The 14,356-nt window shown below is 32.8% G+C and overlaps 1 protein-coding gene across 21 annotated transcripts in view; it reads right to left on the bottom strand.

The window, feature by feature from the left end:
* Sox6 (SRY-box transcription factor 6) overlaps nt 1-14,356 on the bottom strand; it is a 570,577-nt gene that overhangs the window by 287,375 nt on the left and 268,846 nt on the right. Inside the window, exon 1 of one of the 21 annotated variants that reach the window (XM_026399018.2) lies at nt 466-510. The exons of the other annotated variants lie outside the window; for them this stretch is intronic. Coding sequence (XP_026254803.1) covers nt 466-472 — 7 coding nt within the window. The 5' untranslated portion in view covers nt 473-510. Of the gene's footprint in view, nt 1-465; nt 511-14,356 lie in introns of those variants that run through there. 21 annotated transcript variants of the gene reach the window in all.

Genomic DNA, 14,356 nt, shown 5'->3' with positions numbered 1-14,356 from the left:
ACAAGGTCATTGCTAAGAAGTACAGCTAATGTCTGAACAGCAAACTCAACTTTGCCTGAAGAACTCTGTAAACAAAAAGGAGAGAGGGAATAGAGATTTTTAGCTTTACCTGTGCAACAAATAGTTTAACCCTTAATGCTTGGTTTGCCATACCACAAAGCAAACCAAATGACAGCTTAGTACTGAACCTAACAGATTGCACTAAAGCAAATATAATTTTTAAATCATTTAAACCGCTTAATCTCATCTCAATCATATCAAATATTTAGAGCAAACATATTTCCATCTTTCATTTAGAGTTTAAACAGGCACAAAGGAGAAAAAATCTAATTAAATATATAACAGTAGATATGGTTTTGTAAATTGTCAATGCTTTTCAAAATTAACATTTTAAAGTTATGCATCACAATTAGCAAAATTATTTTCAAAAAGCGGTTTTTTATAGCATAGTCATCACATACTCACACTGCATGAAAAAGTTATGTCTTCCTGCCCTATTCCCATTTTGTAGTTGGCCCATTTTAGCCTTTTGTAATAGTAGCTGAGAGACACCGGAATTTAACTGTTGGAACTAGTTACAGTGATAAACAGCAACCACGTGGACATAACTGATAGATGAGAAAAGGCTTTGTTATTTATAGAAACTTAGGCAGAATAAATTCTACCCAATTGTTTCCCTATTAAACAACTACTGTAAACACTTTAAAAAGAGATCAGTAATCATTTCTAAGAGAGTATTGCCCTACTTGTTTCTGCTATTTATTTTTTCAGACGCCTGAGCTAACTAGAGCTCAACAAGCAGATTATCAGAGGCAACAAATCACCTTCTCATCTAAAAACAGCTAGCACTCTCACTACATTCTTTTAGTAGTATATCCTTTAGTAGGAGTGAGAACTGAGGGGAGGTAGACAGGGAATTTTATTACAAAGAAGAATGAAGATGTGATTCTCACAGGCCTAAGGGCACAGTTCCATAGCTTCAACTGAATCCATGTGAAGATCCAACCAACAAACACCAGCCTATCTAAATAGCAGCTCTCTGAAGAGATTACATTTTATTTCTCTTATCAGGATGGTGGGGTGGAAGTCCTCACAATGAGAGAGGGCCAAGCCCTAAAAATCAGTATTGTTCAGAAACTGTCAAAAACCTACAGCAGGTCTGTTCTCTGCACTCAAAGGTAAACTTATCACCAACTTGCTTATTTTCTTTTTCGCTTTCTACACATAAACTGATTACTAGCTTATACATGTATTATAGCAGCCTCAATAAAGATAAAAAATAAAAACTCTAGAAATTAGGAAACAAAACCTGAGAACTTTTAAAGTAAACATATTCCTAGTTTGAAATTCAAGGGGCCAATGTGATTTTCTTTCTTACATGATATTCAGATAGCATGACCAAATTTGTAAGTGGAGGATTTCTTCCCAGGTAAGATACCCAATGGGTCTCTCAAATGACGTTTCAGATAATCCACCAGGATAGAAAAATTTCATATGATATCATTGGTTTTACCCAAGAATTTTCATATTTAAAAAATATTTGATCTTCATTTTGTATTCACCAGGTTTTACTTACACCTAGGAGTGATAACATTTAATGCCTGTGAGTTTTCAGACATCTTCATTTCCTTTCTAAATTTTTACTCCATTTAAAAAATATCTTTAGTATTTAGAATTTTTTAAATGTGAATCTTATCTGGTTTAAAACTCTATGAAAGCTCAAATTCTCCTACATTAAATGTTTAATACCATAGAAACAGTCATTTCTGCAAAACTCAAATGTTAGAAAAATCTGGGTATAGTCCAAATAAATATTTAAATAGAGTTGCCAATTTTAATGCTCTTATAATGGCTACTAACATTTTATAAAATTCTAAGATTGCATGCTTTGAGTTTTAATGGCATTCAACATTTTCTAGAATCTTTAAACGCTGAAAAAATGTTTTTATTTGTCATTACAGAATATGGAAAGAAACCTACATAGCTTATTAATGTCTTCTGAATTGTTTAAGAGGATTTTAAGATATGAGTTAAAAGAATTTCATAATCTTAATTTCAATTTCTCCTTTTCATTTAATAGTAGACATTCATTAGGACCCACACACTGTAATAAATTATAATAATTTCAAACAAGAATTAAATTACTAGGTACCTAGTGAAAGAGCCATTTTTTCTTAGGTACCCTGTAATCTAACTGTCAGATTTAAAATCTATTCCCAATCAACTCTTCACAACATTCACATTTATTCATCTATGTTAAATTAATAAAAGGTGTGAATAATACTGACAAAATTGATCATTATTGTTCATGTAGATTTAGAAAATTATAAGGTAATCTAAAATGTAAAAGGAATTGAGAGAAACTATTAAGGTTCTTATAAATAAATTCATCCTATGCTATTTTTTCAAATCAAGACTGAAACTTCTACGAGACTTATTTAAATTGACTATGCAAGCTATTTGATAAATTGTACATTTTTAGAGCATAAACCATTTTCATTATTTTTGACAAATATCAGTACAAAGACTCTACTGTAACATTAGGGTTCAACAAATACTTTAGGAAGCTATGCCAAAATGATGTCGGAAAGTAAAACCCTAATAGTAGCTTGTGAGACGGTTTATGGCCAATGCAGTTTGATGAAGAAAAGACACAACCACGGGAATATCAAAAAGAAATAGCCTTTCCAGAAATAAATACCATCCTCCTCATTTTTCCTCTAGATACAGTAACATAGGTATAATTCTGATCTCAACCAACAAAAATAAATACAATTCTATTGACTAATGTCCCAAAACAGAACTCCCCCTATAGAACTAGTTTGTACATTTAGTATATTTCCTATCATCTAACCTTGCTGACCCTCTCCTTTTTAACTGGCATCCCTGAAGATAAAATAAAGCATGTCAACATCTGTTCCCATTCACACCGATTTTAATTTACCAAAAGAGCTTTGCTATTTTCAGAGCAGACTCCAGAGCACAATGACAGATTTAGGGCCTTTACTGAGGTTGCATTTCTAGTGTGTCAGCATTTCCTACTCACCAAGAGTAAATTCCAGGGGGTCACAACAAAGGAATAGCTGAAATTCAAACTTCATTATAGACATTTTTCCCACCCTTACTTATTTCATCACAACTACCAACATGCTTGTCCTATTTAGTGGGGGCATCACTGGTACTGCACAATAACTGGACAAAAATGATCTAGTTCTGCAGCAACAATGAAGGTCTTTAGGTCTTTCCTATGAGCTTCTACATACACAATTATCTCTTAGAGAACTTTATTTCTGATTAAAATCTAATAGCTATAACTTAACAATTTTATAACTCTTTATATTAGTAAAATACTACATGCTTTTCAAAACACTTCCAAGTACTTAATACTCCCTTTCGAAATTTGATTGTAAGTACTGAGTTTTAAGCTATAAATATTCTTTCTAACCTATGTGTCCCATAGTTTCATGTCTTTTTATATCATGATTTATTCAGACATTTTAAATATGTGTAACAAAAGTCATTCTCACACCATCCCAGTTTCCCTGGATAATTCAGTTTTTAAGACACAATATAAAGAGCAACTTGGAGAAACAATGCACAAGTTGTGTTGTAATCAAATAACAACTAAGATATGAGCAGCTGAGCAGAAGGAAGATGGGCAACGGAATGCTGTACAGCAATCAGCACTGTTGACTAATCAGAATTTGAGACACTAGAAGGTAATAAGGGTATTATAAAGAATGGCTTATTGAAGGAGCAGCTGTTTATGTGTAGCTCAGTGTTTAAATGAGTTCCACTAGATTGCCATGGTATGTTTTGGTGAAAATGTTTAACTCCTTTTAAAATGATCATTAGAGAAGAAACAGCAAGTACCAAGTGGCAAGTTTGGAGATATCAAAACACCAACGAAGATTTTAACAGCTTTTAGAACAGTTATCTGGGGGGTATCCAGAAATGCCAATTCTAATGACCTTTTAAGTCAAAAGTACTGACGTACTCATTCTTAAAAGCTTAGAAGCCATCATCCTTACTGGGTTGCTCTGGGGCACAAAGATGAGATAGCAATATAATGGGCAAATCTTCAGCGATGTCAAAAAAGAAAAAAAAAAACAGTAAAAACATCCATCAGACAAACTCAAGTCAAAGAATGTCTTAGAATTTAGAAATCTGTTCATCTTTTCAGTAAACAAGAGTAACATCCTGAACTACATTTCATAATAAAGTTTTAAATGTTTTAATCCAAAATATAACAAATAAAACCACTCTCCTATGTTGACTCAGAAGTAAATATTTTTTAAAACAGAGGAGCAAGAATGCAAAATACCATTTAATTTATTAATGGTATTTTCAGAAAGCAATAATCATATTCAAAACTATTTGTCATCCAATTGTTTGGTTTTGAAGTTGGATTGTTACAGAGTTTTGTCTTCCTTACTTTCACCTAAGAAGCAAATGTCTATTGTTTATTCTGCCCCAAGAAAAAGAAAATAATCCATAAATTACAGCATAAAGGTACCAAATAAATACTTCACTGAATTTATCATAATATAGTATTATGAATATTTCATTTTGACAAGTGTTCAGTCATATTTTAAAGCAGCCAGCAAGCGGTCGAAACTCTGCTATCTTTTGTAACAGTTCACATGTCGAACTGGCAAAGTGCCCACAGTGTACGGTAGAAAAAAAAAAGTCTATTTAATGTCTGCCCCACAAGGCGACATGAGGTTTGATTGGCAGAAAGCAGAGAGTGGCTTTTGATCATGTGTCCTAACAAGCAGTTCCAGCTCCTGTCTTTTCAGCTGATGGGCTCCACATTACCCATTCAAACAGAAGTGACAGACCACTGCACTACTCTCTGGCTCTAGTCACACGCAGTGGGAGCTATGCTGGAGACAGAGTCACTGATTAAATATATCACTTTTTCAAGACAAGCAGGTTGTCTGAATCAAAGTTGGACAGAATAGACTCAACATTATTAAAAGGGGATATAAAACTGGGATTGAGTGATGTTCAGCCAGTTTGCACAGCCTCAGGGATTCCCAGGCTGACAGGGGGAATAAGGAACAGCAGAACTCATAAAACAGGGTCAGAAATTAGCTGTGACACCTTGGCTATTTTCCCATCACTTCAGGACCACTGGGTTTCAAAATTCTGGAGTCTCTTTTTACCTTTCTTACTTTCTTGTTTTTTTTTTTTTTTAAATGAATTCAGTAGAGGGAGAAAAACACATAAAAGCATGATTACTGCAGTTTGTCAATTATAGTCTTAAAGGGAATAAAATACTGGATGCAATCCTTTGCATCTAATTTTAAAATATACTAATACAGGTTCTCCTAACTAGGACTCTTAGTTCAGAATTTTATTGCATTTATTGGCTTGTTTTTATAGTGTAACTTTAAAATCTAGTAATATTAATCATGGAAATCTTACAGTTTTAAAATTTTTTAAGTGCCCTGGCTACCAAATGGCTATGCATACTTAGCCATTCTATATTCTTTGCTATAGAATGCATAATATTTAAACATTTTTGCTTGAAATATTTTTACAGACATAAACATCTAATGTGAAGAAATGCTCAAGACAAATCTTTATTGTCTAAAAATTTTATGTTTTAAATTACTGAATATACCTTCTTATAATCTGCAGTACATTATCAGCTACCTATGAAATGCAAAGATATAAAATCTAAAGTTTTCTATTTGAGAAACTAAAAATATATGTCCAAACAAATAAAAAAAATACTACCTAGCTACAGAAACTAAAGAAATAGACCAAAAGCCCAGCAATAATCTGAAACAAATCATCTGAAACCAAAATATAAAACATATAAATGGCCCATTCAGATGTTATTTTAAAACAGTCCTTCCACAGAGTTGAATTTCTTCTTATCACTGGTATAAAAAAATTACTTTTTATTTATTTTTAAATATTTTTTTAGTGGCACGCTCCAGCTATTTCTTGAAACACTTACATTCATGTTATTTGGTTTGGCATCACTGTAAATATTTAATAGTAACCTGCTTGTAAGATATTTAAGATGTGATTAAAAGATTAAATATTCCTACTAAGATGAAGACGGTTTTAGCAGAGGATAGTAAGGAACTAAGAGTAGACCAGAAATGATACTAAGCTAAGCAGGGATGGAAAGGAACAGGGATTACATTTGCTAGAAGATGGTAAAAATTACAAAGAAATTGTGGGTGTTTAATCTGTGAAAAGTAACATTTTGATCTATTGTGTTAGTTAAATTACTCTAAAATTCAAAGTTAATTTAATATTTGCTGATAAAAATTGATTAAAGAATGTATCATTTCTCATAATAATCTTAAATAGTATCTGATTTGTGTTCCTTGTACCACAGAATATGCTATCTCTGATAAATAACTCCATGTTAATCAAATATACATTCTACTGCATGAAAAATAAAGTTACTTGTCATCTGGTTCTGTACTTCACGTCTTTAAAGATTTGGGGGATGATGAAAATAATGACAATTATAAATTTATCACAAATTAAAGGCACAATAAAGCAATTATTTTAAAATCTGTTTTTTTATTAATGTAAGAAAATTATTCTGAAGAGGATAATTTGACTTTCTGTGTGATCCCAGATTTTAAACAAGGGAGGGGTCTTTATTAGCAAATGCTTCCCAAAGCCTGAAATAAAGTAAAATGGCATTTTTGTTTTTCTCCTCAGATGTGGATTATATTTAATATTCTTATTTTTTACCATCCTTACCACCACCACCATCACCAGGTGTTTTTTTACTTACTAGTGGTAGGAAAGAGGGTAGGAAATTACTACAAAGAATACTCAACTACAATAAGGAAGAGGAGACTAAATTTGCATATATATTGCCAATAAAAACATATTAGATAAATAAACCTGAAGCAATCCAAAATACATTTTTTCCTTTTTATAATTCAGTCATGAAAAACAATCCCATTGTAAAACAACAACATCTGTGTTTTACCTATGCTTTACCAGATGGATCTTTTATATTCTATTCCAGAAAAGGCCAAAGAAATTGAGGAGAAGTCTGCGAATCATTTTGCAACACTATAAGAAAGAATACTTTCTTTAAAAAAAATCCCAAAATAATTAATTATTTTAGCCACTATATTATTGCTTACAGTAATACACAGCAATAACATTTACATTGATTGAATTCTGTTTCCTTAATGTGAAATTTGTTTGGGGTTAATTAGCACGGCTGAGGAATAAGCTTAATAATTTTATGTTGTTTACACTGGAGGCAGTTTTCCACGAGCACTGCTCAGGGAGGAAGTGACATCTTCTAATTTCAGACAAAACATGGAGGTGAGAAAGGCAGCTCACTGTGGAATGGCAAAGAAGTGCCTTCCTCCTTCAGCAAGTCTCCTCACTACTTGGGGTATCTAATGGCAACAATACAAAGTTGCTCCAATTATTTTTCAGGTATGATAAGTTTTTAAAGCAAATATTGAGCTGAGCAGGAAGAAAAGAAAAAGACTTATACAAATGGAGAAAGTCTCTAATATTCGACATTTTTACCAGCCCTTCCTTAAGAAAAAGCAGGTCTAATTAGTTGTCTCCCTAAAATGCGTACCTAGCATTTTTATTATGTATTATAACATTTTGCTCAGAGCTGACATTTTTATTCTGACAAGCACTGTCTGGAGAGCTCTCAATAAATAATACATTGACAATTTTCAGTAAATAAGCAGTGGACACAAATCGTTATCCTTACTTACAGCTGCCCTACTCTAATAGTGCTTTTACAAGTGAGGTGACTATTCAGTCTAATGCAATCCTCTCAGTGCTGGAAAGACATTTTCATTCATTACCACGGTCACAAGCACTTAAAGCACTTTTAAGCCCTGTTGCAAAACAGCAGGAATGGCAGAGCAAGTGGGGCTAACGAAAACTAAAGTTCATCACCAGAGAAACCTGAGGTTGTTCACCTCAACAACTAGGAAATTCACTTTTTCCCAGTCCACCTCAACATGTCTTAGATCTATATGTCTAAGGAGAATACAGGATTTTCTCTGGCAATTAAATGTTAATAGTCTTAAAGCCCAACCATGGTGGGCTTTATTTTCTGTATGAAATCTGGTTTATCATTCAGTAATATTTATTAAGCATCATAGGATAAAGGGACATGCAACAACCTAAGTGCTAAAGGCAGAGAAACTGAAATAAACTCTGAATCCAAATGAATACATTTGAAACCACACAACAACTTTTCTTGCTCTCATTAGCTTTTCCTCCAACTACTTCAAATGCCAACACCCTTACTAGTAACAAAACCACTAAGGCAATCATAAATTTCATTTTTCTTCATGATCTCACATCAATATGATCTCCTGGCTATCTGAAAACAAACATATGAAATAAGATTTGAAGAAAGAGGAATGAAATGAGAAGGTAATATCTATATACCTTGACATAGAGAGCCTGCAGCTAGAATTTTCACCCTACTCCTTAATCTAATAAATTTATCCATTATTTGAATGCTTTACAGACAATTAATTGATTATGAAGGTGGCTGAAAATATGTTACCCAGTCAGAAGTTGATTTCATGGTGTCATATTACAATTATGAGAAGCATCAGGATGTTTGGGTCTATGACGGAACTTACGGTGTTTCCATAAGATTATAATGGAACTGAAAAATTCCTATCACTTAAGTGACATTATAATCACATTGCAATGTTGTAGCACACCACATTACTCATGTGTTTGCAATGAAGCTAGTGTGAACCATCTACAGTTCTGCCAGTTATAAAAAGTATAGCACATATAATTATGCACAGTATATAATATTTGATTATAACAAACATTATTGGTTTACATATTTGCTATACTATACTTTTATTGTTGTTTTAGAGTGTACTTCTACTTATTTTTAAAAAAGTTTCCTATAAAAAAGCATGCCATGCTATGTTAGCAGCATTTTTATACATCTTTTATCTATTGCATCTCTTGGTTGTTATCAAAGGTAACAGAGTGATTGACATCTACCACTTAGGTTTGTGTAAGTACACTCTATAATATTCACACACACCAAAATCTAATGTCACATTTCTCAAAATGTACCACCAATGTTCAGGGACACATGACTAGATATGGCTTAGACTATTTAGTTCAGTAAAGCTGTCATTCCATAGTTCTCAACTGTGCATCAGAAACACCTGGAAAGCTTGAGAAAACATGGGTGGCAGGGCTCCATCCCAGTTTTTAATTCAGTAGGTCAAATAGGAGGCCTAAGAATTTGCATTTCTAACACATTCCCAGGAGAGGCCAAGGCAACTGACAATTTGAGAAGCACTAGGCTATAGTATTGAATTCATCAGAACAGATAACATGAACATGACACACTTTGGGGCTAAGTCTATAGTCACTTCACTTCTTCTACATATAGGATGACAAATTATAGAACTTTCACATGTGGTTCCACTTTGAAACTACCTAAAAGCAATAATGACTATTCAAAGTGACTTCACTAAGAAACAGGAGATTCCCTCCATAAAAAATGATAAGCAAGGGAACCTAGGTGTGCTCTCTCATAATTTCCAGAACAGTCAAATATATACCTGCATGCTGGATATATTCCAATATCACAGAGAGAATACTCAAACTCAGTATGTCTGAACTTGAACCTTTTCTGAAACCTTCAATCTATCTAGATTCATCACCTTAATAGCCTCACCATCAAATCTCTCTGCTCAATATCTTCCCAACCTCACACCCAACATCTAATTAAAAATCCCAACCATATTTCTGAAAGCTGAGTCCTCCAATCTTTCCCTGCCTTTGCTTTAGAGCTTAAACCATGTTGATTTTTCTGCATTTACCCTTGCCTCTTTACAAATAATAGTGAAACTTCCACCAAAGCTCCTTTCCAAAGAAACACTTCAACTATGTCATTCATTCTCCTGCTTAAAAGTTCTCATCTGCTCTCCACTACCCAAAGGATAAAATCCTATCTCTTTATAATGGTTCCAACCAATTTTTTTTCAGTCATGTCTCCTGTATTAGCCATACCAAACTTCTGGACTTTCATTAAATTCATAAGTTGATTTATACCACTGAAACTTTATACATGTTGTCCTCTCTACCTGGGAACTAACTCATTTTATCTCTTATTTGCTATTACAAGTATATAATGTATCAAAATCCAGCTCAAATTTTTATAAATTCCCTTCTAGGTCTCCTAGACATAAAAATTGTTCCATCTTCTACACTCCCACAGCATTTTATGACCTTTTCTACTATAGCACTTAATGATGATTACTTTATTTACATGTGTTTTTCCCACTAACTTATAAGCTACTAAAACCAATATCTCTGAGTTCATCTTTTTTTCCTCCTCTTTCTCCACATTTATCTCTCCCATTCTAAGCCCACTGCAACATAAGATAAAAGAGTTTAATAAATGCTTATGAAATTAATTAATATATGTGTATGTATTTAAGCATGTCTACATATGCTTTTATATCTGTATAAAAGTATGCTTTATTTGGATGAAGAGATACACCCCCCAAATTAAATTGATTTATAACTTTTTTGCCATAATCTCATTTATCTTTCTGAAACCTTTTATAAGTAAACTTTTTTAGGGTTAATTCATAATATATTCCAAGATCTATACCATGTGTTAGAATATAAACCAAAGAAAATTTAAATCAAGGGAAGCAAGATCAATAAATATAAATAGCAAATTGTTTCATCTTTGTTGAAATCAGCTGAGCATACATTTGTAGTGGTATTTGTGCATTCTCTACTATGTTCCATTGATCTGTGTGTCTACTTCTCTGCCAATACTGTATGTTTTGATTACTGAGGTTATATAGTAAGCCTTAATACTGCGTAGACTGGTTAGTAACACTTTATTCTTTTTTGTCAAGATTGTCTTAGTTATTCCAGGGTCTAAATCTTTCTATATAAAGTTTAAAATGTTTGTCTGTAGATGAAGTTCTTGCTGTGATTATAATAGGAATTGAATTAAATATATATATATTATTTGGGGGAAGAATTGACATTACCACATGGTCTTCCAATATAGAACCACAATGTTTTGCCATATATTTAGGTCTTTGATTTTCTTTTAATCTGCATTCTATAATTTCAGCATATAGATCCTCTACAAATTTGTTAAGTACTTACTTAAGCATTTCATTTTATTTGGAAAAATTATAAACAGCATTATTTCCAATTTCAATTTTCATATGTTGCTACAGTCTGAAAGTTTCTGTCCTTCCAAATCCATGTATTGAAACTGAATCCCCAATATGGTGGTATTAAGAGGTGAGGGGCCTTTGGAAGTGATGAGGTCACAAACGTAGTTAGTGCCCTAATAAGGGAGTTTGTCCCTTCTACGACATGAAGACAAAGCAACAAGACACCAACTATGAAGCACATTCTTCACTAAATATAAGATCTGCTGTTATCTTAATCTTGGGGTTCCCATCCTCCATATGGGTAAGCAACAAATTTCCAGTGTTTGTAAATTACCCAATTTATGGCATTTTGTTACAGCAGCCAGAATAGACTAAGACACTTGTTCACTGTTAGTGTACAGAAATGACATGGTTTACCCTGCTGACTCATTAGTTCTAGGAGGCATATTTGATTTTTTCTTTCATTCTGTTTTATTTTGTCTTTAGATTACTTGGGATTTTCAAGATAATCATGTCACTTGCAAAGCAATTCCATATAGGAAGGTGAGCTTTGTCAACAGATGGTGCTGTAACAAATTAAATATCCATCAGAAAAGAAAGAAAAAGAAATTTCACACTTTGTACAAAAATTTCTCAAAATAACATATAGACTTGACTCTAAAGTACAAAACCTTTAGAAAATAAGAGAGGAGATAATGTTTGAAATCTAGGGCTAAGTGTTCTTAGAGCTAACAAAAGCATGATCCATAAAATAAAAAACTGTTAAACTGGACCTCATTTAAATTCTAAGCTTTCATCTGTGAGAGCCCATGTAAAGAGGATGAAAAACCAAGCTAAAGATCGAAAGGAAGTATTTTCAAGCTATATACCTAACATAGGACTGGTACATAAAATAATAAATAACTGTCACAACTTAATAATAATAAAAAATTCAATTCAAAAATGAACAAAAGGGGTCTGGGGTTGTGGCTCAGTGGTAGTGCATTTGCCTGTCATGTGTGAGGCACTGGGTTCTATTCTTAGCACTACATATAAATAAATCAAATAAAGGTCTATCAACAACTAAAAAAAATATTAAAAAGAAAAGAAAATGAATAAAAGAATTTTTGAAAATGAATAAAAGAATTGTCCTTTCACCAAAAGGACATTCATATGACAACACGCAAAATAATGTTCAATATCATCAGCCATTAAATAAATACTAATTAACTCTCAAAATATTACTACACACCTATCACAAAGGTTAAAATAAAAACAACAAAACCAAATGTTGACAAAGATGTAAATAAACTGGATCACTCATACAATACTTGTGGGAATGTAAAAAACGGCGTAGATATTCTGAAAAACAGTATAGTGTTTCTTAAAAAACTAAAATACAATTACCATATAACTTGGTAGATGTGCTTTAGGATACTAATTCTAGAGAAATTAAAACCTCTGCTTACTTAATAAGTGATAAACAAATGTTCATATCAATTTTATTTGTAATAGCTAAAAACTTTAATCTGTTCTGATGCCCTTCAACCAGTGAATGAAGAGTTAAACAAAGTGATATATATGCGTTTTGTGTGTGTGTGTGTATGAGATTGAGATATATATATGAATGATACATGGTGTGGAATAAAAAGGGTATGACTGATATATATAACTTGAAAAATTGCCAGGAAATTGTGCCAATTTTTTTCAAAAAGTCAACAACACACTGTATAATTCCATTTATATAACATCTCTGAAATGTCAAAAGGTTAGAAATAAAGAACTTATTAGTGGTTATCCGGGACTTTATACTGAGTGTGAGGGGTGCTAGAGTAGAAGAAAGGCAGATGTGATTATAAAAACACAAAGATCCTGGTGATATCTGAATTATTCAGTATTTTTTTGTGGTAGCTAAATTGTGATGGCTGATTTATAGGTGATAAAATTGTATTGTACTTAATATGCAAACCGACACACAAATGAGTACGTTAGAACTGTATAAATTTGAAGATCAAGGGATTGATTGTATCAGTGTCAATAACTTGTGATGACAGTATACAACAATTCTGCAATATGTTGCCATAAGGGAAACAGGGCAAATTATGCAAGGAATCCCTCTTATTTCTTGCAGTCTTATGTGAATCTACAATTACCTCATTGAAAATATGCATTTTAAAATAGAAACCATTATAATTAAGGTTACATAGCTTCAAGTATTGATCATTTTGGAAAAGGGAGAAGTCATGAGAGCTAACCTAGTCAGTAGAAAGCCGGTATGATTTGGATTTTGGATGTTGGAAAGTGAGGAGATGAAAAATTTAGGTAAGCAGAGAGTAGGCAGAAGGTCACTCTAGATGGGAAGGATAATGGCTGAGCAGGAAGTGTATTTGATTGAATAACTAATTCAATTTTAATTCAGTGCTTTCTTTTTAGATAAGAAAGATTGTCCTGAGATTGTTACATCTTCAAATAATAACCAGAATGCTCACTAAAGAAAGATTACCAAAGAATTCCAGGAACCAAATTCTAATACTGCATAGTATCTCTACGTACCTGAGGAATGCCTAAGTTAGACTGACATCAAGCAAAAAGAAAGGGGACAGCATATGTGGAGGATAATGAAGTCTTTATGTTAGAAGAAAATCTAAGCTGGAAGAAAAAAATCAAAGAAAGTTTGATGAGGTAACCAAGAATATTTCTTACTTGTGAAGATAATACTAATACCATGCAACAAGCAAAGGGTAGAACACTCACACATGGTAAAACACTGACTCTGTGTGAAATCATTATGGACAAGTCTAAGAAATGTTGTATAACGTCATGAAAAGACTTGTAATTCTGCAAACAGTTATGATGAATTGAGAACTGAAAGTTCATAGTTTCAGAATAGTAAGGAAATGTAAGCTTGATTTAGAGGGCAACAGAAAATAGAGTCATACATAGAATCACATTCCCATTGGCAGCATGACTTTTAAATAGGTAATGTGGGGCAAGAAAGAGAGAAAAAGTTAAAAGAGGGAATTATTTGGATTTCCTAAACTGACTATTTAAAAACAAAGTTATGGGCAGCTGGGGTTGTGGCTCAGTGGTACAGCGCTTGCCTTCCATGTGTGAGGCACTGGGTTCGATCCTCAGCACCACACAAAAGTAAATAAACAAAATAAAGATACTGCATCCATGTATTACTAATAAATAAGCAAATAAATAAAAATAAA

The sequence above is a fragment of the Urocitellus parryii genome, chromosome 4 (assembly GCF_045843805.1).
Source record: "Urocitellus parryii isolate mUroPar1 chromosome 4, mUroPar1.hap1, whole genome shotgun sequence".
Lineage (NCBI taxonomy): Eukaryota > Metazoa > Chordata > Mammalia > Rodentia > Sciuridae > Urocitellus > Urocitellus parryii.
Note: the sequence above shows the minus strand (reverse complement) of the source record. Positions and strands in the feature narration are given on the sequence as shown.